General features: G+C 39.4%; 1 protein-coding gene across 12 annotated transcripts in view; it reads right to left on the minus strand.

Moving 5' to 3' along the window:
• Nucleotides 1–27977, minus strand: part of SUGCT (succinyl-CoA:glutarate-CoA transferase) — a 792254-nt gene that overhangs the window by 193964 nt on the left and 570313 nt on the right. For 11 of the 12 annotated variants that reach the window (XM_082399856.1, XM_082399855.1, XM_082399852.1 and 8 more), the window contains one exon: nt 15728–15791. In XM_082399856.1, coding sequence (XP_082255982.1) covers nt 15728–15791 — 64 coding nt within the window. The other variant, XM_082399848.1, reaches the window with a different exon arrangement.

Here is a 27977-nt window from a genome sequence, read left to right on the forward strand (position 1 = left end):
AATAGAGTCATACATGTAGAAAACAAATTTATGGTTACCAGGGAGGAAAGGGGGGAAGGGATAAATTGGGAGATTGGGACCGACATCTACACACTACTCTATGTAAAATAGATAACTAATAAGGACCTACTGTGTAGCACAGGGAACTCTACTTAATACTCTGTAATGACCTATATGGGAAAAGAATCTAAAAAAGAGTGGATATATGTATATGTATAACTGATTCGCTTTGCTGTACAGCAGAAATTAACACAACATTGTAAATCAACTACACTCCAATAAAAGTTTTTAATAATAAATAAAACTGGAATAATAAGTTCTCTCCTCCGAAAGAGCATGCTGCCACAACCCGTGGTCTGCTTTAAAGAGCTGGGTGAGAGCCCCAGCTGTAATCTTGCTCATGTCCAAGAAACTGACAGCTCACCTTAAACTCCAGGCCACAGAGGGAGGAAATCGGACTGGGGTTACTTCCACGGGAAGCGTTGACAGGGAAAAGGCCTTACCGGTTCAATTCAGTGAAACGGCTCCAATTAAATTTCATTTAAAAATATAATCTTCAGGATTATATTGTCTTGTTTTTAAAGTCTACTCCACCCTACTCTCTTGAATGATTCCAGAAGAATTGTTTAAGTAACTTATTTTTTTTAACCTTCCTGTCAGATCTGGTTTTTCCATCAGTCTTAATATACCGTTTATATTTTTTTTTTTAAGAAAAGAAGAAAGCATTATAAAGATAGCCAAACAAGATGATATATATCATCTCTGCTAAGGTCCTGCTATGGAACTGAATTCCTTAAGTTTGAAATGCGTTCCATGAATGTAAAAGACATAAGCAGTCAGTCCTGATGGCTAAAAAAGGCGAATGAGGTAACAGCAACACGGATGGCTGTTTGTCTCAAATGTCCTATAAATAGGAATGTGAAATTAATTTTTTTTCAATCTACATTCGCTCTATTGAAGGAAAATGCTCTTCAGTGGTAAGCTGAGGTTAGGTGTTTAAATTAAAATTTGAGTTGTCATTTCCATGCTTGTCATTTGGGAACTTCTTACTGAAATAAAAACGGTACAAAGGTACGTATTTCCTAACTTTCCTGTAAAACTCTTGAATGCAGGATGCCACTTTGCATCCTCTAATCGAGTCTACTGGGTTTATCTCCCCCTGCTGTATGCGTGCTGCAGCGCAGGTGGAAAGAGGGCTTACCCGAGGCCTGCTATTGTGACAGCTGGTGGCTTTGGCATTTTCGTATAAACATGCAAGCCGAAGAGACGTTTCTCCTTTATAATTGGCCCCATTTCCCCCTTCCTGGGACATTCCACAATGCCACCAACAATGAAGTGCTCAGAAAGGAGGAATCGTTTCTGTTTATGTGAAAATCGATCTGAACTCCGCGAGGCAAGGGAAGGAATAACAAAAAGCTTCAAAGACCACAAAGAAAAGTTATAATCAAATCTGGATGCTGTTTCTGAGATCTGACAGAGCTGCTCCACGCACCCGCTCTGAATGCTCAGGGAGCTAGGACCAACTGCCTTTCCTTCTAGCCCTGCCTGCTTCATTCCCTGCATCGCCCCGGCCAAGCTGCTTGGTGAAGCCGAGCCATGGCCCTGTCTGGGTTAAGCGTGGGTAATGCTCCTAGCGACCACCCAACTCTCAAACACAAGCGAAGCGCCTCACACGCTAAGCCACTGGTCGCAAGCTTATAAAAGCGATGACCAAAGAAGCCTTCAGAAGGCAGCAAGAGGACATGGATGTTTGAGTCACTCGGAATTGAATGCAAACTCACTGCCACTTACTGGTCGTGTGACCTCGGTCAGGTTACGTGATTTCTCCGAGGCTCAGTTTGCTCATCTGTAAAATGGGGATGCTAGCGTCTCTCTCAGAGTGTCCATAGGAAGATTAGCATCTATATAGGTAAAGCACCTAATGCAGAGTCACAAAGTGTTCGCTAGTTTCATCAAGTGCTCTTGATGGTAACTATCCTTACTACGCTTTCCATCACAAGCTATATCTCCACACACAGTGTAACAGAATGCACAAATTTTCTATGATTCTTACCAGCCAGGATATTACTATAATTCAGCTTAAGGGAAAACACATGTAGAGGCTTGAAGCAATCCTAAGTGTTGTTACCACCTCACAACATCCTGGAGCAAATTAAATATTGTGCTCTATTCTTCAGTTTCTGCCCCTAAGAAACATGAAATGTATGCATCTTTTTAAAGGAAAAAAAAAAATGTTGACACCAGGATATAAGAAAGAAAAGTTTCATCCTGAATCTTTATCCAAATAACTCCACTGACTTCCGCTGTGATGGCAGTCGAATCACCCTTACGGGTAAATACTGTTTCCCTGATAGGCTTCAATTCAAGCTTCCCTTTTGGTGCTTAAAGCCCGCTTCTTCTCATCTGCCACATTAGGCAATTAATTGGGTCTTTATAGGCAGCTATCATACACCCCACTGTCATCGCTACTCAGTCATACATCTTAAATTCTCCACATCTTGCTACTTAAACCCTACCCCTTAATCACCTCATCATCTCTGTCACATTTAAAAAATTTCCTTCCACTTAATCAACTCCATTTTCTAAGCTAGAGTACGAACAATTGTGCAGGATTCCACTAAAGCAGCTTTCCCGAGGCTCGATGAAGAGGAAGCATTTTCTTCTTAAGTGGTTTCTTTAGATCCCAGGGTAGTTTCTGCTTCTAGTGCAAGAGCATCACCATGTGATCTGTTCTTGAGCTGCACTTCGGTGTTGCCCTCAATCCATTTCCATTTTTAATGCCTTTGAACAAGGCTCTCACGGGTGATGGCTGCACCAGCTTGAAGCAAAGGTGCCACTCAGCCACCCAGACACCCCCGTGGCCGTGCTCCTGGCTGACCCTCTGCTGCCCAGTGTTCGTGGGTGTTCAGCCCTCACAGGAGAAAGAAACCCCTCCTGATATTCTTCAGGACCCTTGGTCCCTTGAGCTAAGAAACAGGAAAAACTTCTGATCCTCAGAAGATGGGCAGCTTTCCGTTTTGGCTTCCCTACCCTTTTGTTAGTGTCAACTAGCCAATTTCTCCAGTGAATGACCATTACAACCTGTTCCATGTGGCTCCAAGGGACACATGTGCTCAGTGGAGTGACCCACAAAATGCTTTTCCATGGGATCTGAGTAAGAGCTCTGGAAAGAAAAGGGCACCGCTGTCACATAACTTCAGGAAACACGACATGTCCCTCTTGGAGACTCAAAGCTATCTTAGAACGTTCATGGATCCGAGAAATGCCAAGGTAAAGAAAATCCATGGACCTTTGTTTAAGGCAGTTTCCCAAAGGTGTTGGACCAGAGAGTCATTTCTCGGTGAGACAACTATGAGGACGTCAAGAAGCTGCAGTGTGTGCAGAGTGTACTTTGGAAATGCTGCACCGTTTTGTGGTCTTGCTCTCGTTCCCCCTAAACAAGCTGTTACATTCTCATCTGTGGTCTCTGAATCATTTTCACCTGCACGATCTGTCTAGCACAGTGCTGCTTCTGGAGGATGTTCTCACACCGCTGTGGTCTCCACTGACGCTGTGTACAACACATTTATCCAAGAGCTTCAAAGCTGGTTTGGCCCTACACACGTATCTGCAGCGACGGTCCAGGGTTCCCCGGTCCCCACTGCATTTCATTTGATTGGTCACTGTCAAACGCCCCATTAGACAAGCTCCTTGTCAGTCAGCACTTAGCACAGAGTAGATACTAGATCAATGTTCAATGAAAGAATGATTTGTTTTACTCTATTTCTTAGAGAAATATGCATGATTATTTCAATGTCCCATGTTTGAAAAATAACTAATAATGTGGCTAGTTTTATTTTCCCCCAAGAGTTGTGGCTACTGTAGACACTGCTGACAGTTTATTAATTATCTACAACGTGCTTCCACTTACTCCTACGCGCTGGGTCCTTGGCATGTATTGTTATTTAATTATCGTAATTATCTTAAGTGTTTGATCTTCATATTGCAGAGAAGACAGATGTCACTGAGACAGATCAGGAAGGCTGATCAGGAAGGCCTAGTATCGCCAACCATTTCTGGCAGAGCTGAGTTTGTACTCAGGTCTCCCCGACGGAGCCTGAATGCACTCCTCTCTACACCACACATATACGCCCCATGCACATGGGAAAACAGCATAGAAATTAGCTAATTTTTTCTAGTAATCATATATTTTATTGCGGTAATATATATAACACAAAATTTATCATTTCAACCTTTTTTCATGTGTGCAATTCTGTGGCATTAAGTACATTCACACTGTTGTGCGACCATCACCACCATCCATCTCCAGAACTTTTCCGTCTTCCCCAACTGAGACTTTTCACCCATTAAACCCTAACTCTCCATTCCTCCCCCACCCAGACCTGGGGAATCACCCTTCTACTTTCTGTCTCTATGAATTTAACTACTCTAGGTCCCTCATATATGTGGAATCGTACAGAATTTGTCACTAACTTTTTTTTTTTTTTTTTTGGCCGCACCGTGTGGCATGCAGGATCTTAGTTTCCCAGCCAGGGATCAAACCCGTGCCCGCTGCAGTAGAAGCACTGAGTCTTATCCACTGGACCGCCAGGGAAGTCCCTAACTTTTAAATTCTTGCTCTGGCCATAGTATCAACCACTCACTTGGAAAAAATATCACTGTAACGTTCTTGTACCAGCACGACACTGTTTGCAGATTAATTAAAGTTGCTTGAAGGGAACTGGCTTTAACTTGAAAATAAAACCCCCAGTGAGCAAGAAGAAATTTGCCCACATAGTACCAGTGTCACAGACAGATCACTGCAAAGATGAGAAATCTGGGTAAGTCAGCGTGGCAGCTTAACATCACGGGTCTTTTGATGATTGAAACCTGCATATATGTCCCAAATATTTTTCTTTCCTCCCCCCCCCCCCTTTCAAACTGCTTTTCTGTTGATGTGTGAAAACAGCACAACTTGAGGGAAATGTAATCCACATGCTTTGGTGCATTTACACTTATATGCTCTTGAGAATATCGAAATGGCCTAACGATATATTTTCTGATGGCTTTTTTTTTTTCATAGAAACACAATAATAGACTCAAAACCAAACTTAATCTCCAAAGGACGGAGGCTCAATCAAAGCTTAAATTATTGAATTTTAACATTCTTAAATAAATTTCCAAGCTCCTCTTTAAATGAAACATTTAAAATATGTTAATCAGCCTTTAGACTAGAGACTAAAGTTGTAAGATAAAAAACTCAATAACTGGCTCAACCTTCCTTTTGGGCTCAACTTTAGGAGACAGTAGGAAATAGGAAAAAGAGGACAGATTTCAGAGATACTCAGATCTGGGTTCCCACTGGTGCTGCAACACTTAGCAAGTCTCAATTTTCTCAACTGTAAAATGGACGTAATAATGTATGGCTTACTGAATTTTCCTAGAGATTAAACAAATCGTATGCATAAAGGGCTCATAGAGAGAGAGAAAAAGAGAGAGAGAGATAGAGAAGTACTCAACAGATGTTCACTTACATTCCCTTGTTTCAAATTTGAATGTTCCACAGCAATGAAGCTATTAAAATCTATTCACAAAATACCTTATATGCAGTATTGTAAATGACATTTTTCCTTTAAACTGAAAGAATGCAAAAATCAATCTCATCAAAGCAAGACAAGGCACTAAAAGGTGAAGTCAGTTACTTAAGTTCATGTATCAACTTGAAGGCCCAGCAACCAAGAGAATGCAGTTTATGAAGAGTTTATGAGAGGTAAACCGTTGAGGATATTCTTTAAGTCTATGTGGGGTAGTATTTCTCTAGCTTTTTGTGGCTGCAGCATCTTGTTGATGCTTTTATCTCACTATACACTCTTCTGAAATCCCCCAAATGTCTTGTACTACCTTTTTTTTCATTTGTAATCTAATTAAAATTAGGTTTTCTCTTAATTGCTTGAAAAGCATATGGCTTCTTGCAATAAGCTGGAGTATAGGGTTCACTGGAACACTTTCAACAGACACAGGGTTCTGAGTAGTTTTGACTAACGGGTCACCCACCCTGAGAGTCACATGGCCACCGTGACTTACATGATGTTCTGATGAAGGACAAGTTGGGAAGCATTTCAAGGCCCCTCATCCCTCCCCCTCTAGGCAGTGTCCTAATCTTACGCAAAGGATGAGCCCAGGGACTGCTAATGCCATACCAGATAAAGATATGACTATAGGGAGATACGGTCCCAAAAAAGTCGGTACACAGCTAACACAGGGAAGATAGCATTTGCTCCTGCTGAAAAGGAGATAAGCAATGAATTTCAAGACCCAGCTCAATGCCAAATAAATCCTTAAGGTTTGGAGGTGATGGCATAAGTGGGATATTGCACATGACCCCTTGGTTAGGTTAAAATATCTGAAGGTTCTTATTTAACCCTTTTACTACCATTTCTTTACCTCCACCAACACTTATTAATATTTATAGTACAGTGCGTGCCTCATCAAAATTAAACTATAATCCTTTGAAATAAGAAGACAGCTAACTCTACTGATATTTTCTCTGGCTAAGTCTTCTTAACAGGAGTAAATCTTGACACCTTAAGGAACCATATTTAAAGAAAACAATTTTCCCCTGGGATTCAGCCCACTTGTCATCTCTTCATGGACCACAGAGTCCCGACCTGGCAATGCTGGAGGAGAGCAAAGCCATTCCTCTCTCAGAGAGGACTAAAATGACCCCTTCTCCAACCCTAAATAAACCCCGCCATGAGGTCAAGCAACTCCTCCCGGCTGAAGCCCACTTGGAGGCAAAGTTAATGTCACTTCCTAATTATCCAAGTTAATTCCACAACACGGAAGTCCAAACTGGAAGATAATTTCAAGCCTTTTGCATTTAGCTATTACATAGTATCCGATTCTACTTCTCCAGCCAGTTTACGTGCCTAATTACATTTAATTAATTTATTCTTTAAAGATCTAGCGTAAAGTCAGTATTTAAATTAGATCCAGAAAAAGACTTCTCTGGGTACCCAATGAAAGCTGGCAGCAGCGAATACAGCAACGACTCAAGAATTGATCCCGGAAAACGTCTGATCCGCCTTTTAAGACGAAAATGACAAAAAATGCTTTACCATCCTTGAGCCTTCCACTCTTCCTGTGTATTTTGCTTTGATTTCTATGTTCGGGTTGACACTCCGTGGTCTACTCAGATGATGTCAAATCTCTAAGCTCAAGGATCACTCTGCATAGTGATACTTGAGAAAACACCCCAAACAATGCAGAAGTCCAATTACGTATGCACCCAGGAAAATTCTTTAGCCATATTTAGAAATATGAATTTCTAATAGTGAAAACAACTCTGCACACCAGAATTTCACTGATAACTTAGGACTGATTTGGAACATGAGTTTCTGGCCTTTTGGACAGATGCACTTATCTTAGGGCCTAGGTTGATGAAGATGGTTGAACAGGAACAACTGAGATCTTGGCCACCTTCCCAGTCCCGAGTAACAGGAACGTGAATTCCCTGAGCGTGGAAGTCCAGCTCTCACGGCATATTTCTTCCCCGTGGCACAGATAAGCATCGTTGATGGAGATCCCTAAGTCATATCAGCGATGGTAACTTGGCTCTTAGGGCTTCTCCAGTCCTGATGGAAAGACATTCCTGGGGATGTTATTCACTCCTCCTGTTTCCTCCCTGCTCTCCTAGGAAGGAAAGTCACTCTGGCTATTCATTTCTCACTGAACGGTAACAATGTCTATGACCCCGCCTCACGGGAACGGGATTTCCAGGGAAGGCTGCAGGCACTCTGTTAAATCACCTGAGAATATGCTGATTTATGTAACTCTCAGGGCATTGCTGTGTGTTAAGGGCTTAATCAAGTTAAAAATAATTGAGGACTTTGGGAAGTACCATGGCTAGTCTATTTGAAGATCCACTTCCCTGCCAGCTCTGTCTCATTCTGTTGACAGACTATAGACCCTTCTTTTCATCTCTTTCCTCTTTTTTACAGCTTAGCCTGGTCCCTGAAGGAGTATGCTCTTTCTAGAACATAGATTATGCACTATACACAATGCGAAAACTTTACACATTCTTCCTGTTGTCATCTGAAAGATTTTTCTACCTGGAAGGAATAATTTATCTCACCTTTCACTCTCAGATTGGTTTTACTTAGAATTCCTTATGAGAACCAACATATTTAAACTTTATGGAGGAAGATAAGCTGAAACTTTTGTGCCTCTTTAATTTGTCTTTTTCCCTAGTAAGATTTGTGACAGCTTTCCCCGTTGCTGTTATCCATTATCGAAATTTAACTAAACTTTGAGGATTTGTGATTTCAGAAGCATCATCTAATTTTCTATGTAAAGGGGGGAAAAAAAGCTAAAAGTAACGGGGAAAGCTGAAGGCGTGTATAGCACAGAAGAGGAAGATCTGTAACCATGCAAGAGACTAGGTGGTCACTCCATTTAGTGTATGTACTTCAAACTGGAAACAAAGTAAAGAAGTAAAATAGATCTCTTTCAGATAGCTTCCACAGGTAGTCAATCTGTTCATAAAAAATTGCATACTGCTTTAAGTTGTCACAAATCATCTTTTTAGTTATTTTTCATCTAGTAGTTTTTTATCGTAATCATCATCCAGAAAACATCTGTTAGGTACTTCCTTGGTACAGAGGGTGCTGGTTAGAGTTAAAATGACAGCATCTTTGCCCTTCAGGAGCTTTACAAAAGAAAGGTGTCTTAGATCATCACTTATAAAAAGTCTTGCAAAACATTCGGAAATACAGTATGTTAGATAATCAAATAAGGAAGTACATTCAGCTTCTTAAAAAGTCACTATAAAAATCCAAATGTCAATATTCGAATACTTTGGTTTGAGCTACATTAATCCATAGTGGTGACTGTTCTTCCTGTATCCAACGCTCACTAGCTAAAAATTGTTGCAGGTTCCAAATACGAATATTAAAATACTGTGGGGAAAAACTTAAGAAAAGTTTTATTTAAAAGAACTTAGAGCTGCTTTCTGAAAACACAGATCAAGGGACCAGCAGGCAAGGGTAATTCAATTTAAAATCATTTTGCACGATAGAAGACGGCTTCCCTCTCACAGCCCTGACACACTCACCACTCAAATACTTCCCAGAAGTGCTGCTGGAATCAAATGACCACCATGCACATTTATGGGGAGGTACTGGTAAAAGGTTATGCTGAGAAACTAGAGTTACGCATCAAACTCTATTTCAGTGACATCCTTTGAAGTTTGGAACTCAGCACCAAGGCTGTTTTGGCACCTACACAGTACACGGAAGGACAACGTGTTCCTTTCTGGCTAAAAGGCCAATAAGCCAGCGGTATTATAAGAAGATGCAAATGGTGAATGGCTCAGTGGAAAGTGGCAGTCCTTTGGAATGTGATAACTAGTGTAAGATCTTCCCACTAAAATCACAAATAAGGTGATGTTTATATGATGGCCCACCTCTTATTGAGGAAATGTGGTAAGACCTTTAATGTCCTTCTTCATTTCTGCAATTAACAAATGAGAATTTTATCAATTTCACAGTTTAAAATTCCGGACATTAGAAGTTTTATAAAAATTTTCAATGGAGTTAGAAGCATTTTAGAAATTACACCTAAAAGCAGTCAGTGAGAACACCTGCCAAACCAGGTTTGAGATTCCTCCCAATCTCCTCCTCTGGGTCCCACTTCATCCCCAGATAGTAGAGACCTGAGACCTCAGCACAGATCTCCTTTACATTTTGATCTGTTTGTAATGTGATCATTAGCTCTACTTGAGGTCTTATTCTCCTGGCCTCTGGCTACCTCTCCAGGGTCATCTCCATTCCTGCCCTTTCTCAGCTCCTCCAGCACCACGCTCAGCACCTCCCCGTCCCTCCCTCAGCCCACACCAGTTTGGCCCGGCTGACAACTGCTCGTAGGTCACGCGTCTGCTTACGGTTCATTCTCAGGGCCGCCTTTCCTGATCGCACGCGCTAGGTGAGGCCTCCCTCACCTGTGCTTTCAGGCCATCCTGCTGGAAACGCCCATCTCACTTTTCTGAATTTATTACTCAGAATAACAAAACAATTCCCTGGCAAACTGTAAGCTCCATGAGTGACTGGGCCCATCCTGGGTACACCCCTATCACCAGAGCTTCATATAATGTATGGGACACGGTAGGTTTAGTGAGTTAAGTTGTGTGTGTGAGTGTGGGTGTGTTTAAGGTTTTAGCATTCAACCAGGTTATCTTAGTTAATTATGAGCAAATTAGTAGACTGTGCCCACTGTGCTGACACTTCTGTCACTAAATGAATGGTGAGCTAAAACTACTGACTGACTACTCCACTCACCAGGGACTCATAGAACACCAGATTACTTAAGCTGGGCAAAGAGAGATATGATGCACCTTCTCATTTATACTCCAATAGATAACTAGTTTTCTTTGTATCTTTCTACCTTTAACTGTAAAATAGGATTTAAAGGTCGAATGAGAGAGTAGTTTAATAAACAATGTTTGAAAAAAGAATGATAGAATTAGCAGAACTACATCTCATATTTAGAGATAATTCATGACTATTAACTAGTTTGCATGCTTTAACTATGACACGTATACACACAAATGAAATTTCTTTCTTAACTGTTTACTAGAGACTGGAGGTGGTGGGATATGATATGAAAAGGGAGCATGTTACAATAGATATAAATTAATAAAGGAGATAGTTTGGACTATACTACTTCGTTTATTATTTTAATACTGGTAATGGTTAAAAATATTGGAACAATGTATTAAGTGCTGACAATAATTATTTAAGTAGCAAAAAGAAATTTTGAAGAGGTAAATAATTTCCCATTCCTGTTCAAAGTATCTTCAACATTGGTGGACGAGCACCTTTAAGGTTTTAATCAATTAGCACTCTCCTATACAGGAACTCTAATGTGAGATTCTGAGGGAATGCTGTGGATTTATACATCTCTAAAAAAGGTGCCATAAATACTGTTCTCCAAGAGACAAATTTCTCATAATGACTAAGATGGAAAATCCTTCAGGCAAATTAGTGCAACATGTAGAAAATTCAGTACTGTTCACAAGAGATTCATTAATAACAAAGGTAATATAAATAAGTGGTTTTAATTATGATTTTCCCTGTAAATATAAAGATGCAGACATATATGTAAATCAGCAGAACTACAGTTAATGAATCCAAAAATGTGTGTCCACTGGCTAACTAGAAAACAGTGCAGCATAAACACCACTTTTTACTCCACCCACCTTTCCTGTTTTGGCAGATTCGCCTCACTGAGGCATTGTGGGAGAATCTGAGTTATTTCTACGGCATTCATGAGGTTCCCAATGAGGACATTCCTTACAAAGAAAGGCGGAACTATCGTCCATAAATAATATCAATGAAAAGGACAAACCACAGGAAATTTTTAAATTATTTACTGATAAATTCTCTTTGCATTTAATATCTCGTCCTGTCTGAGTGGTCTCTTACTGGGATACACTGAATTAGGAGATACAATAGCAACTTCTTATCTTATGTCTATGAGCAGAATTGTCTCTCCCCTTCATGGGGAGTCCAGATGTGCTGCCCTCAAAAGACACTCAGATACTAATTCCAAAAATAATCTAAACACATCCATTTCATCTCAAATCTGAGACTTCTTTTGTTGGTAATTCTATAGAGAGAATATAAGGTCAGTCAATAAGATAGACATACCAAAAAGATGCCTAAGCCCTATAAAAATTAAAGAAACAAAAATAAAAATTTCTAAAAGGAGATTAAAAAGAGATTGCTATAGACCTGAGAATTATATTGTAATAAATTGAACTTTGGGCCCTAGTTATTTACCCCTCCCTCTGCCCATGCCTTCACCATGTAACCTCACAGTTTCTCTTAAAAGGAGAGATATATTTTCCCCAACCCCATATAGCCTAACACTTGCTTTGGCCAATGAGTTGTGGGCAGAAGGGTCTGTTAGTTCTGTGAAAGCTCTTAAGTGGCATTGGGGTTTCTGTTTGCCTTCTTGTTCTTCTGGCATTGCCATGAGAAGAAATGAGAGGCACATGGAGCAGAACTGGGCCTAACTCACACTGAAGCCAAGTCCAGCCAGACCTGCATCTAGAAGCAAAGCCACCCAGACAAGTCCAGCCTAGATCAGTCATCTACCATCCAATCCACATGCACGGAATAAATAAATGCTTATGTTTGAATGTTACTGAGATTTTTGTGGTTATTTGTTACACAGCATTATTGTGAGAATAGCTAACTGATACACTTATACATTAAAGTGAGCAAAAGGGGTATGCATTCTCCTTTAGGAGTCTGAAAAAATATTTCCTTCTTGACTGATTATTTATTTACCAAGGAAAGTCAGTAAATGCACATCTGACTGATAGAGAGAGAGTTACATCCAATGAGTTCATTCTAGGTTGGCCTCTGACTTACTTTTTTCCTTACTATCATGCTAATAACTGTATTAACTTTCAAATGTTTACCTTTTTCTCTCATGTGTTGGGGATATCAATGTGGCATGACCTCATCTGTAAATTTGTGGAATTAAATTAGATCAGTGGTTCTTGAATTATTCTTCAGGGACCCATGGTTCCAAAGAGGTGTTTGGAGGAGTATAGCATGATGAAAGCAGGGGAAAAAAGGTAAAGAGTTGGAGTGCTAACTTATCAACTGCAAAATTCGACTTTGATCTGTTTTAGATAGTTAGACTTCATTTGAGAAATCAGTTCCACTGTTTAAAAATTAAAGTTAAAAACTACTGGACAAAATGCTTTTTAAAGTCTTCTCATACTGAAAGCACTATGATCACATTTTTTGTTTTGACTACCCCCTTCTCTTTCTCGCTATCACCATGTCCTTAATTTCAGATGCCGACTGTCACCTGAAGTCTTGTAATAACTTCCTAACTTGACTCCCTGCTTTAAGTTACAAGTTGTGTCATTTCACTCCTCTGCTTAAAACTAGAGTAAAACTAAACCTGGTGGGGCCTCGAGGCCCTGATTCTCTCTTCAGTCTCCATTCCTGCCCCTCTTTCCTCACTACTTATTTATTTATTATTTAATTTCTAATTTTTTAATTTTTTAATCTTTATTGGAGTATAATTGCTTTACAATGTTGTGTTAGTTTCTGCTGTACAACAAACAAAGTGAATCAGCTATATGTATACATATATCCCTATATTCCCTCCCTCTTGAGCCTCCCTCCCACCATCCCTATCCCACCCCTCTAGGTGGTCACAAAGCACCGAGCTGATCTCCCTGTGCTATGCAGCAGCTTCCCACTAGCTATCCATTTTACATTTGGTAGTGTATATATGTCAATGCTACTCTCTCACTTTGTCCCAGCTTCCCCTTCCCCCCCGTGTCCTCAAGCCCGTTCTCTACATCTGCATCTTTATTCCTGCCCTGCCACTAGGTTCATCAGTACCGTTTTTTAGATTCCATATATGTGAGTTAGCATACGGTATGTTTTTCTCTTTCTGACTTACTTCACTCTGTATGACAGACTCTAGGCCCATCCACCTCACTACAAATAACTCAATTTCGTTCCTTTTTTATGGCTAATATTCCATTGTATATATGTGTCGTGTCTTCTTTATCCATTCATCTGTCGATGGACATTTAGGTTGCTTCCATGTCCTGGCTATTGTAAATAGTGCTTCAATGAACATTGTGGTACATGACTCTTTTTGAATTATGGTTTTCTCAGGGTATATGCCCAGTAGTGGGATTGCTGGGTCATATGGTAGTTCTACTTTTAGTTTTTTAAGGAATCTCCATACTGTTCTCCATAGTGGCTGCACTAATTTACATTCCCACCAACAGTGTAGGAGGGTTCCCTTTTCTCCACACCCTCTCCAGCATTTATTGTTTGTAGATTTTTTTGATGATGGCCATTCTGACCGGTGAGAGATGATACCTCACCGTGGTTTTGATTTGCATTTCTCTTAGTAATATTGAGCATCTTTTCATGTGTTTGTTGGCCATCTGTACGTCTTCTTTGGAGAAATCTTTCCTCACTTTCCGTTCTGGTTTAAAGCATACCCAGCTCTTTCCCACCTCAGAGCCTTCTCATAGGCTGTTCCCTCTGCTCCAATGCTCTTCCCCTATTCTTCAATGTCAACTTCTAACTCTCCTTCAATTCTCAGTGTCCAAGTCATCCTCTCAGAGAGGCTTTTTCTGATCAACCTAAACGATCACAGGTCCCTCTGTCCCCATTACTCTCTATGATGCACACTGTTCATTCCCCTTCTTTGCACTTATCATGACTTACGGTTACAGGAACATTTGTTGGTTGCTTTTATTATCTGACTTCCATTGAGTATGAGCTTCATGTGGCCAAGGGCCAAGTTGCCTGGTTTATTTTTGCATTCTCAGGACCCAGAGCCTGGCACATAGTACATACTCAATAATATAAATGAAAAAATGACTTTCTTAGCTTTTATCAACATGCTTTTTTTCCCCACTACTTTTCTATGCCATATAGCATTTCCCTGTTAACATGTGATCCCAGTTTCTGATCCCAGTTTCTGACCTGCTCTCTCTCTTAGTTACCTCCCTTAATTCATGTATAACGTTCCTTATACTCCTGAATATCAGAATTTTCTCCTTCCATTTGCTTTATTCATCATACTTCCTTCCTCTCACTCTTTTTGTTGGCCAGTGGCCATGACCTCATCTGTTCTAGGACATTATTATCCAGCTAGTCCCAAATCTTACAATTAGGTTATACCCACAACCAAAGTAACAATAGCAGTTACTCAAGAAATGAGATCTGATACGTACAGAAGTAAATACTTATGTCATTTGACAGAGGTGACTGAGGGATTTGGGAAATACCCAAATTTCAAGCAAGGCGACCAGGATATAGTTTCAGGAAAACAATGACCAAAGTTATATTCTAACGAATTTCATTATTCTCTGTCAGAAGAAGAGAAAAAAAAAATGTGTATGATTTGTGTATAGCCTCGAAAATAGGGATGCAATGGACAAGAATGTGGAGTGTCTTTCTAGCAACGGCCAGAGTAGAGACAGCAGATCTGAGGAACGGTAATGTCACGGTCACTAGAGAAGTGCAGTCTGTGGCGGCCAATAGGTGGATCATAAGCTCTCGCTACAGTTTGGATGCTCTGAGAGTCAGGCCTGAGGCTTCTCCCTAGAAGTGAAAAACCTGGCATTTTGGCTTAAGGCCAAAATGTCTTCAGTGAGTTTGTTTGGTATGAGTCAAGTTACAGAAATTCAATATATTCCGAGTTTTCTGAAAACATTTAGTTTCTTGATCGACAAAGCTAAGATCCATACCTTAAACCACAGTTCAGAAAAAAAAAAAAAAGAAAAAAAAAATGCCCTGGCCTGAGTAGTCAGTAGCCTTGCTTGGACACCACCTCTCTGGTGCCTGGCTTTCTTTCTCATTCTCATACGAACCAAGCGTAATTTCAGAACATTTTCCATATCTATCGCCATCCATCTGTGGGCCATAAAGCACTTGTGTGAGTACGTGATTCCACAGAATGGAGTTAGGTAATACAAGCATTTTTTTGTCACCCAGACAATCAGGGTGAAGACACAAGTCCACAGCCTCAGCAAACACGCTTGTGGGTGTGATTCTAGGGTTCCCCTTTTATCCAAAATGAGACGTTTAGATAATGTCTTGACAAGCTGTCTGGAGGGTCATCAGCTACTTGCAGTGATCAGCACAGGGAACAAGCTCATGAAGGAAGGAGTTAAGAAAAATAAAAATTTTCAAACCTGGGACTGATATCTTCCCCACAGTCGGATGTTTCATCTCCACAACGAGGCCATTGTGCAACACCTGAAAATGTAAAAACAGAGAGAAAAATTACTCACAAAGTAAAATTATCTTCAATCTCAAGGAATATGCAAAGCCACCTGTTCAATCCATTGAAGAAAGATATTGCAAAACACAGATTTTTTTTTCACATCTTTATTGGAGTATAATTGCTTTACAATGTTGTGTTAGTTTCTGCTGTATAACAAAGTGAATCAGCTATGTGTATACATATATCCCCATATCCCCTCCTTCTTGCGTCTGCCTCCCACCCTCCCTATCCCACCCCCTCTAGGTGGACACAAAGCACCGAGCTGATCTCCCCGTGGAATACAGCTGCTTCCCACTAGCTACCTATTTTTCATTTGGTAGTGTATATATGTCCATGCTATTCTCTCACTTGAAATGTTCCTTTGAAAGTAAATATTTGAGGTTAAAATGTTTCCATCTTATATTAAACCCAGTGAAGCCAAAAAGAATGAGAAGACTCAAGGGCTAGCAAACTTGACTTTTATAAAGTCTTCCCACCCTTAAAAATGTTATTTGCTCCTAAATACAGGGTATGAGTTCCCCCCTTTCATCTATGCTTGATCCTCTGAATATTAAAGCTCAGCCTTTTCCTGCATGACCTCATAGCAGGATTGGGCCAAGGTCAACTGCAGAAGGACAGGATGGGAGGAACCAGGAACTGGAACAGAGGAGCCCTGGAAGTTTATTCAGCGGAAGGGGTGGGGAGTCAGTCCAGTTTGAAAGGTGAATCAGAGTACCCAGAAGGCCCAGTGACTGTGGGAAGGAGACAGATCAGAGCTGCTGTGACAAGCAATGAGCAGAGCCAGCTGACAGGGAGCACAGAGTAGGACCAGGTCAGAGGCCTGAGCAGGAGACTGAAACCAGAGATGTTCTCAGGGGTAACAAGACCTTACTCGTAAGACTAGGTTTCATAACTAGGACTCCACTACCCTGGAGTCAGCGGGATGGAGACAACTGAGAAAACAGAAAGCCAGGAACCCCATCCTAGAGGGCTGATTCGATCTCATGCATTGGACCAAGATAGGTATTTGGTGTTCCATCAAGAACACAAGGTAGACTTGACCTCGGGGTTAAGACTCAAGGCAGTTACTAGGACAGGGACGTTCTAGCAGAGCCCAACCAACAGAAATGTGACTTGATGCTGAATTGCTCGGCTACTGAAACAGAGCTACTTAAATCCTTGGCACCGTAGTTTAAATCCTTTAAACTACGTAAATCCTTGGCTGTAGTTTTTCCCAGGGGGTGGGCAGGAAACGAAAATCTGCCAGAGATCAAGTGCCCTCCAGCTGTAGGTAAAGGATGAGATGAGGGTATGGAACTAGATTCTAGAACATAAAACACGAATTACTGGAGGCAAGATGTTCTGTCGTACACAAATGAAAATGCTACAAAGTTGTCTTCTTTTGTTAGTTTGGTTTTTAACAACTGGAGGCTACCTGAGTATACTGTCTCAAAGAACCCCCAAATTCAGTTTTTTATTACTATTACTGGATCTTCAGTGAGACACATATTGGTGACTTACATGTGAATAGTGCTTCACCTGCACTATCTACCAAATGCAGAGCTTCTCTCTTCCTGTTCCATACAAAGAAGTATTTCAGTGGTCCAGTGAACCTGCGGACCACAATTTCATGCTAATATCCCAAAGAGTAGCAGTAGTAATGGTACTCTAGCATTTTGAGCCTCAGGTAAAACAAGATCTACACATCCCTATCCTTACCATAATCTTCCCACAGAGCAAAAGAGCATGAAATAAATGAACCAATAAAAATGTTTTCTCACTCGGAATACTCAGGGAGAGAGGACAAGTGTCTTGGCTTTTATCCATTTCCGGTGAGCTTACTGGTCACGTGATGGAATAAGCCATCCATACGACAACCTCCTGGATGACTTTTTAAGGTTAGAACTGTAACTCTGCCTATGGCTAAATATCCTGGCTTCCACTGTTTTCTCTGGGAATGGTCACCACTTTGGGGGCGATGCTCTTTACACGACCATGTCAAACCTCCCCACTGAGGGTGATGCCACACCATAAGGAGATCCTTGCTAGGGATGCCTTGCTTTTCTTTTGGAATTGCCAGCTTTGCACCCAGGAGCTGGCCAGAGAAAATTCTTGCCGGTGTTCGAGCTGTGCTATAATTTAATTCTGGTGTGCCTCATTTCTCAGCACCCGCCCAGCACAGCCCCCTCCTTCGTGGGGGTGAGGGCTAAAAGCCAACGCGAGGTGCTAAATCTCAGTTCTACTGAGGACAGGAACAAAAATACCACGCTAAATTTCACTCGAAACAATTATCTGCACACTGAATCATTCTTCTCTTCTCGTATCTCTGTTGCCCTCCTGACTACCTCTTTGTAATAACGCTGCAGTGCTACTCACAAAAGACAAAAGTGAGTGTTCTCAGCTAAATATAACTTAACTGATAGTGTTAAAATTAATTAACGCTGAATTTTAATCATGTAGCAAACGTTAAGTGTCAAACGTGAAGGGGTAGTTGTTAAAGGTCAAGGGACATACGTCAAAGTTTGTAAAGCAAAAGCTAGCAGTTGATTGAAGTTTTTCGTGGAAGCAGCTTAAGGAGTGTAGTTCCTTCAGCTCTAACCCTCACTGCTGTCTATAGGTGATATTCCCAATATGAAACTTTCTTATCTAACTGGATCAATTCCTTTGCATTGACAATTGTTCAGTTTTAAGCAGAAATGCAAATTCTTCTTACGCTTGAAAGGAAGGTAACTGCAGCTTCTCATTTGCTGTAGTAGTGTGTACAATTATGATGCAAATAGGCTAGTCTGAGCTCCCATCTTCAGAGAAGAATTGACTTATCTCCCTGCTTGGTTGCCACCCACCTTTTTATGTGAAGTCTGAGGTCCATCAAATTCCATTGGCTTTCTTCATGAATCAGGTCAGATTATCTCAGAACAACTGAGGCTGTGGCACTGCTGTCTCTGGAAACCCTGCCTGATGACTCGGAACCTTGGAAAACTCTCCAGCCTTGTTTGTGGGGCAAGTCCTGCTCTGCTTCATAACATATTCAAGAATCTCAGAACCCAGGCAGTCTGTCTGGATTTTAACATAACTCTCTCCCGCTGCACTTCAGGCCTGTGTCGCATCCTAACTTCACCGGAAATGCAGGAACTGCCACTTGTCACCATTTGTATGACATTTCTTTGGGAATAGTTACTAAATGTTTCCTTTTCCTTTTCTCATCCAGGTGCAACGCCCCATTCTCTATTACCTTAATCAAGAAATTCAAATGTAAAGTGCTTCTTTTTCTGACCATTAACAACGGAATGGGGACCTCAGCCTTAGGGACCTCAAACTGCCATTTTCCTTGAAGGAAATTTCATGCCTGGAACCGCAGTCTGGCCATTCAGGATATTCTTTGTTTCATAATTAGTTATTTTAAAATAAGGCAAGGGGCCTTCCCAAGAACTCTGATGTGGATTTTGTCCTTCTTTTACTTATTTTATCCTCCTTCGATCCTTCATGGATTGGTAGCTCTTCTAAATTTCATTTCTTCTTGAAATTTCAAAAGCCTATTCTTGACAAGAATAGAATTGTAGACACTGCACCCATCTCTCTAGCAAAGTATCAGGCCTATTTAAAATAAGGTCTCTCTTTCTTCTTCAAGAGTTTAACAGATTGACAGCCTAATGACAGAGTCAAATGGTAATGTATTAATGATGGGGGGGAAGAGAAAAATGTATACCTTAAAGCAATGTGGGAAATAAAATTTTAAGTGGAAGTGGAAAAGTCTTTTTATAAAGTCCTATGGCAGGAATGGCAGCAAAAAGTCTGTAATACAGCAGTAGCAAGAAAATAAATGTTGAAAAAAACAAAAATCAATACTCACTATATAAGCAGTGAAAATCTCTATGGAAAGCAAGAGATCTGAGTCCAGAGTAGAATTAGCAAGCCATATTCAAATAAAAAGAGTGCCAGCATTAAAAGATGGACACAAATGATATGTGTGAAGACCTTATCAAAAATCAATAGGGACTTCCCTGGTGGCGCAATGGTTAGGAATCCGCCTGCCAGTGCAGGGGACACAGGTTCCATCCCAGGTCCGGGAAGATCCCACATGCCACGGAGCAACTAAGCCCATGCACCACAACTACTGAGCCTGCGCTCTAGAGCCTGCACGCCACAACTACTGAGCCTGTGCACCACAACAACTGAAGCCCACGTGCTCTAGGGCCCGTGCTCTGCAACAAGAGAAGCCACCACAAGTGAGAAGCCCACGCACAACGAAGAGTAAGCCCGCACTCGCCGCAACTAGAGAAAGCCCGCGCGCAGCAACAAAGACCCAACATGCCAAAAAAAAAAAAAAAATCAATGTAATACCCTCAATGACATTAACAATGATGCACAAAAGATAATCGATCTATCCATTCACTATGAATAGAGACATGACCTATCCATTCAATTTGACAAACATCATAGAGCACCTACATACTAGACGACATGGAAGGGCTGAGACTAAAAAAGGTGAATGAACTGGCATTCAAAGTGCCTATAATTGGAAGGTAGGCAATGAGACTTGAGCCAATTTTTATAACAGCGTACGTTCCATAATGAAGGAGTAATATCCAATGAGCAAAAAGTAAGTAACTCTGTCTACCTTGGAAGGAAGCTGAGGTTGTAGGTCAAGAAGGTCAGTAAAAGTCACAGAACAAAGAAGATACTGAAAATAAAACATTAGGTTGACAATTACAATGATAAATATAATAATGGCAGCAATTGCTCAACAAAACTCCTTAAGGGTCAGGCATTGTGTTAGGAGCTAAAGAGTTACCTCTTAGTGAGAGGATTAACTAGACTAGGTAGAACTACTATCACCTGCATTTCCACTGATAAAGTGATGGAAGCCTAAAGAGGTTAAATACTTGCCCAAGGTTTCATAATTAATAAGTGGCTGCCCTTGGATTATAATTTAGGTGTATCTGATCCTAAACTCTTAGCCAGCTGGACACTTAGTAAAAGAAAAAAACAGATGAGCGTAATTTGATTTACCATTAAAATAACTAGCTGATGTGGTCAATTCTGTAAAACAAATCAGTCAGATCACTGGGGGGAGGGGACAGGTAATCCACCAAAAGGCTGGCTTTGCACCTTGAAGCCCAATTAATTAATGAACTGAACTGTTCCCTTCTAGGTAGCCAAGGATAGTCTGGCTCCCACAGAAATAAAGGCTGTGGAAAGAGGAAGGATTTTGGTCCCAGCCTAGCGCAGATGTTGAAGGGGACAGACCTAGAGGGTGACCTTGGGCAAGACACAAGTTCTCTGAGGGTCAGAACCCTCCTCAGTCAAAAGGGGGCAATGATACCTGTATCTCAGGCATTTGTAAGGATTAAGTGAGATGAGGAGTAGAGCAGTGAGCGTGGTGCCTTGGACAGAGTAAGCTCAAAATAAATGGCAACTGTTCATCATTATTGATAGACTAGGTTAAACTCTGGCTCCACCAAGGATGAGCTTGTGGCTTTGGGGCACATTCACTCATGCAACAAACAAACGTTAAATGTATTAACGGTCATGATTAATAATAAGTATTAAATGCATATTAATGTGCTGGACATTGTTAAGTGCTAAGGAAAAACTGGGTCACAGAACAAGCAAGGTCCTTGCCCTCAAAAAGCTTATAGGCCTGTAAGGTGGACTTCTGAATTAAATGATACACACTGGTCTATTATTATTACATAATATCTGTTTAGTTCTCTGTTCTATTTCCAGTGCCTTGAACATTATCTGGCACTATCTGGTAGATGCTCAATAGTATTTTATAGGGTCTATTGAATTAAATTATTTATTTGTTTGTTTAATTAAGTAGCAAGTAGCTCCTTCTGGTTTCTTTATTATATGGGTGGGGGAGTTGGAGGGAGTTCTCTGTTTTAAGCTTTTAATAAATACCTAAAGTTCTCTAGACACAGAACTATTTTACTGGGTTTCCAAAATATATTCACTTTTAAGAACTTAGTTATTAAGTCCCATTGTTGCCCTGCAATTCCCTCAGTTTCCTAAAGCTTTCCAGGTGATCTTGAATCTGTCCTAGATAATGCGCATTCCAGAGGCCATGCTGAAGAAGCTCTGCAAGGATCATGGCCATTAACCATGAAGAAAACTCAAAAAGGGTGACCTATGAATTCAGCAGAAACAACGGGCACGCACATTATACATGTAAAGTCAATCTGCCACACTTGAAGACAATAATCATAGTGTTCTTATTCGTTGGGAAAACTCAGAAAACCATTTTCAAAATAGGCAATAGTATCTTAGGAAGCAAAGGAAGCACTGGAGTAATCTCATTTATTGTATAGTATATTTTTATCAATGTAGTCACATCCTTTAGCTCAACAGAAAATAACCTTGGAATAATACTTGAAAAGTTACATAATCAAAGGCATAACTTACAATTAACAAGTTAAAAGTTAATTCAACTGTTACTGAAAACTATGACTACAAAAAAATGCAAAAATAACATATAAATTCATTAAAGAATTGACATGTAATCTCCTAACTTTACTTACATAATGGAAATCAGATTTAAATGCTGACATTTTCAGTTTTCTTATTTCTTTTGAAACAACAACTACTGTAACCTTTTTTCTGGTGCTAATAATGCACACGACTCAGACTTTTCCTTCTTTTCTCTAATTAAAAATATGAATATGAATCATCCAAAGAGGTATGATAATATATATTATTGTTTGAGTGCTAACAAAATGAGCACCCATGCACCCAACACCCAGCTTAAGAAACAGAACATCACCAAAATGTTTGAAGCCCCAAGTTTGTCCCAGTCCCTCCCTCCTCTATCACCAAACAATCACTCTCCTAAATTTTTTATCATTTCCTTACTTTTTAAATATTTGTACTCCACATTCATTTTCTCTAACAATTTAGTGCTTGTTTCCACCTAGTTATAACATGTATGTCAGTGAAATCATGAGTATGTATTCTTCTCTGATTTACTTTTTCTCTTAACATTGTTAGTGAGACTCATCTATTTTGAAGCTTGTGGCCATGGGCCAATTATGGCCATTCATGTAAAGTATACTATTATACAAATGTATCGTAATGTATTCATTCATTCTGCTCTTACGTTGTTTCCAGTTATTTCACCATGACAAGCAATGCTGGTATTAACCCATCTCTTCACGCAACATACACCTAGAGCTAGAATGGCTAAGACTTAGAGCACATGCATCTCAACTTGTTAGGTAACTTCAACTTGTTTTTCTAATTGGTTTACCAACCATTCCCGCCAGCAATGAATATTATTTTCAGTTGCTTTACATCCTTAGCAAAACTTGATATCATCAGAGTTTTTAGATTTTGCCAGTCTAATCACTGTGAAATATTGAGGCTTTAGATTGTATTTTCTTGATTCCCAATAAGGTTGAGTATATTTTCCCTGCTTAATAGCTATTTATATTTCTTCAGTGAAACGCTTGTTCAAGTCATTTGCATGTTTTTCTATTGGCTTAATTATTTTTTTCTCATTGATTCATAGAGTTCTTTACATATTCCAGTTATGAATCCCTCATTGGAACATAAATTGAAAATATTACGGCTTTATTTCTCACTCACTTGCTGATGAAAGAAATCAAAGGGGACTTAAATAAATGGAGAAGCATACCATGTTCTTGGATTGGAAGACTCAAGACAGTAAAGATGTCGGTTCTCCTCAGATTTATCTATAGGTTTACGCAATTCTTACCAAAATCCCAGCAAAGTTGTTTGTGTATATAAAGAAGCTTATTCTAAAATTCATTTGGAAAGACACAGGACCCAGAATAGCTTAAATACGAATAAAGTGAAAGGGAATCAGTCTACCTGATATTAAGGTATACTATATAGTTGCTATATACTTTAAGAGAGTATGGTATTGGCAGAGGGATAAACACATAAATCAATGGAACAGAATAGATGTCAGACATATATCCACACAAATATGCCCAAATAATACCTGACAAAGGTGTAAAGGAAGAAGGATAGCCTCCTCAACAAGTGGTATTGGAACAATTAGGAAGAAAAAAAACAAAAAAACACCCCAACCTAAATCTCATCTCATAACTCATACAAAAGTTAACTCAAAGTGGATCATGGACTTCATTGAATAATTTAAAACTATAAAATTTAGAAAAGAATCTTTGGTATTGCTCTGCAAAAGATCATGTTAAGGGGATGGAAAGAGCTGAGACTAGGAGAAATATTTGCAAGCAATATATCTGATAAAGGACTAATATCTGGTATATACATAAAGAATTCTTACAACTTAAGAGTAAAAAGCAATCTAATTAGAAAACAGGCAAAAGGCATAAACAGACATTTCACTAAAGAGGCTATACTGATGGTAAATAAGCACATGAAAAGATGTTCAATATCATTAACCATTAGAGAGTTGCAAATTAAAAGCACAAGGAGATATTACTATACATCTATCAGAATGGCCACGATTTTTTAAAGTGACAGCAAATATTGGCAAAGAGAAACTGGATCACTCATACATTTCTGGTGAGAATGTAAAATGGGATAGCCATTGTGGAAAACAGCTTGGCAGTTTTTTAAAAAGTAAACGTGCAGCTGCATACGACCCAGCAGTTGCATTCCTGAGCATTTCTCCTTGATAAAGTAAAAGTTATGTTCATACAAAGAACTGCACTTCAATGTTCATAGAGCTTTATTTGTAATAGCCAAAAACTGGAAACAACACAGATGTCCTTCAACCAGTGAATCATTAAGCCAACTGCGGTACATCCATAGTATGAAATACTCACAGACGATAAAAAGGAACAGACTATTGACTCATACAGCAACCTGTATGAATCTTGAGGGAATTATGCTGAGTGAAAATGGCCAGCCCCCAAAGGTTACATAGTATATAATTCCATTTATATAGCATTCTTGAAATAATAAAATTCTAGAAATAGAGAATAGATTAGTGGTCAAGGTTAGAGGAGAGATGGGAGTGGAGGAGAGGAAGGTGGGTGTGGCTTTAAAAAGGCAACAAGAGGGATTCTTGTGATGGAACTGTTCTGTACCTTGACTGTATCAATGTCAATATCCTGGTTGGGATGTTGTAAGATAGCTTTGCAAGATGTTACCCTTCCCGGAACCAGGGTAAAAGGTGCATGAGATCTCTCTGTATTATTTCTTGCAACTGCATGAGAATCTACAATTTTCTCAAAATAAAAAGTTTTATTTTCAGATGTTTTAAATTTGGATCATAGTTTGTTTTTTGAAAAACTGAATTGAATTTTGTGTATAACATGAGAAGGAATTTGATTTCGTTTTTTCCCTTAGAACAATTTTGAGCAGTCCTTCTTTTCCTTATGAATCTGTAATACTAGCTCTGTTGCAGATCATTTCTACACATGTTGGGCTCTTTGTCCTGTCCTAAGGGTCTGTTTGTCTGCCCCATTGCCGACACCACACTGACTAAATCACTGTAGATTTATCTTAAGTACCAGTGTTTCATTTGTCAAGGTCCTCACCCCACCCCTGCCTTATCCTTTGTCTTCAGGGGTTCCTGGCCCCTCTATAAATTTTAACGTCAACCTGTCAAATTCCAGGAAAACCCCATTGGGCAGAAATAATAACCTTACAATGTTACTGTACTCCCCATTAAACATTTACTTTAATAATTTCCATTTATTTAAGTCATTTTTAATATTTTTATAAAGTATAAGCATTTTTCCATAAAGGATTTACACATTTTTCATTAGCTTTATCCCTAACAAAAACAATCTATTTTAGCTGATACGGTAAAATGAATCATTTTTTAATAGAAAACTTTGTTTATTGCTAGCATATAGAAATGAAATTAACTTTAAAATTTTGATTTTATATCTGGCAAACATTCCTTTTTTTTTCTTCTTTTTTATTGGCTGCTTTGGGTCTTCATTGCTACGTGCAGGCTTTCTCTAGTTGCTGAGAGCGGGGGCTACTCTTCGTTGCAGTGTGCAGGCTTCTCATTGCGGTGGCTTCTCTTGTTGCGGAGCACGGGCTCTAGGCGCGCAGGCTTCAGTAGTTGCAGCACAGGGGCTCAGTAGTTGTGGCACGTGGGTCCTAGAGTGCATGGGCTTCAGTAGTTGTGGCTCACGGGCTCTAGAGCACAGGCTCAGTAGTTGTGGCACACGGGCTTAGTTGCTCTGCGGCTCGTGGGATCTTCCCAGACCAGGGACGGAACGTATGTCCCCTGCATTGGCAGGTGGATTCTTAACCACTGCACCACCAGGGAAGTCCTAAACACTCTTATTAATTTGTAGATTCTGTTAGGTTTTCTATAAAATTAATTATATTATCTCTGAATAATTATAGTTTTGGTTTTCCGTTCTAATTCTTATACCTTTTATTTGGTTTTTTTATATTGCTTGCTAGGACTTTCAGTAAATTGGTGGAGTCTTAGTAGAAAGCATTTTTATCTTCTTCCCAGTTTTAAAGGAAATACACTTAATGTTTCATCATTATGTTTGCACCAAGGTATTGTAGGCACACTTTATTAGGTTAAGAAATCTATTCCTAGTTTGTTGAAAACTTGTATCATAGATGTTGACTTTTATCAAATTATCTTAATCCATTTATTAAGAGGATCATATAATTTTTCTCCATTAATCTGTTAACATGAGGAATTAACTAATTTTCTAATATTGAACCAAACTTACATTTCAAGAACAAACTAATTTTTAAGTTCTGTTTGCTAATGTTTTGTTTAAAATTTTCTTGTATCTATTGCCATGAGATTGGCCTGCAATTTTCCTTCCTTGTATTGACCTTGTTTAATTTTAGTATCAAGAGTAACTTTAAGTCATAAAGGGAGCTACAGTAATCCTCCTTTTCCTATTTTCTGAAAGTGTTTATGTAAGATTGGAATTAACTGGTCCTTCCTTCAATACCTGGTGGAAACTTACCTATAAACCACCTGGAACTGGTGTTTTATTAGTGAGAATGTTTTTAATTATCAATGTCTTTTTCTAATCATACAGGGCAATTCAAATGTTCTATTTTTTCTTGAATAAGTTTCAATTAAACATATTTTGCAAGCATTTTACCACTCCACTAACTTGTCAAATTTACTGTCTTAAAATTGTTTATTACTTGTCATACAATTTTAGAATTCTTATATCTTCCTGGTGAATTGAAATTTGTATTATTATGCAGTTACTTGTTGCAGAGTAATGCATTTTTTTATACATCTTTATTGGAGTATAACTGCTTCACAAAGCTGTGTTAGTTTCTGTTGTACAACAAGGTTAATCAGCCATATGTATACATATATCCCCATATCCCCTCCCTCTTGAGCCTCCCTCCCACACTCCCTATCCCCAACCCTCTAGGTCATCGCGAAGCACCGAGCTGATCTCCCTGTGCTATACGCTGCTTCCCACTAGCTATCTATTTTACATTGGGTAGTGTATATATGGTGATGCTACTCTCACTTTCCCCAGCTTCCCCCCTCACCCCCGCCATGTCCTCAAGTCCATTCTCTACATCTGCATCTTTATTCCTGCCCTGCCACTGGGTTCATCAGTACCATTTTTTTTTTTTTTTAGATTCCATATAAGTAGTGTTTTAAAGTTACACTAGCTTAATTTTGGTTTCTATTTTCTTCATATATCATTTTATGCCTATACAGTCAACCTTTCTAAGTTTTAGGTGTGTCTCTTGAAAATAGAAAAATCACAGTCTTTATCTTATTTTTTCTTTGTCTTTTAACTGGAGGATTTCACACATTTACATGAATTGAGATTACTAAAATGTTTGAATTCATTCCTAGCGTCTTAGTGCCTCCATTTGTCCCACCATTAAAAGAAAAGTCCCATTTTGACTTGTTTGAGATTGATTGAGATTTCCCACATTTCCTAGTTTGAAGATATATATCTATACTTTCACTATTCTTTTCCTCTAGAAATTTTAACATGCATATTTAACTGAACGAAACAGAAATTTGACCAACACCAAACCAGTTATCCTCATGCCAAATTACATGTCAGTTGTTCTCAATTTTCGCAGTTCCTGGTATGTGTCTCAGTAATTTTTTCACAATGCTCCTAGGCAAAAAAGAAGAATCTTTTGTTCTGTTTATTAAGTGATTATGTCAAAACAACTTAACACATATTTGTGTCCTAATAACTTAGTAGCCATTTGAAAAAAGCAACAGACATAAATTGAAAGGAAAGGCA

The sequence above is a fragment of the Balaenoptera borealis genome, assembly GCF_965194805.1.
Source record: "Balaenoptera borealis genome assembly, chromosome: 7".
In the NCBI taxonomy this organism is placed as follows: domain Eukaryota; kingdom Metazoa; phylum Chordata; class Mammalia; order Artiodactyla; family Balaenopteridae; genus Balaenoptera; species Balaenoptera borealis.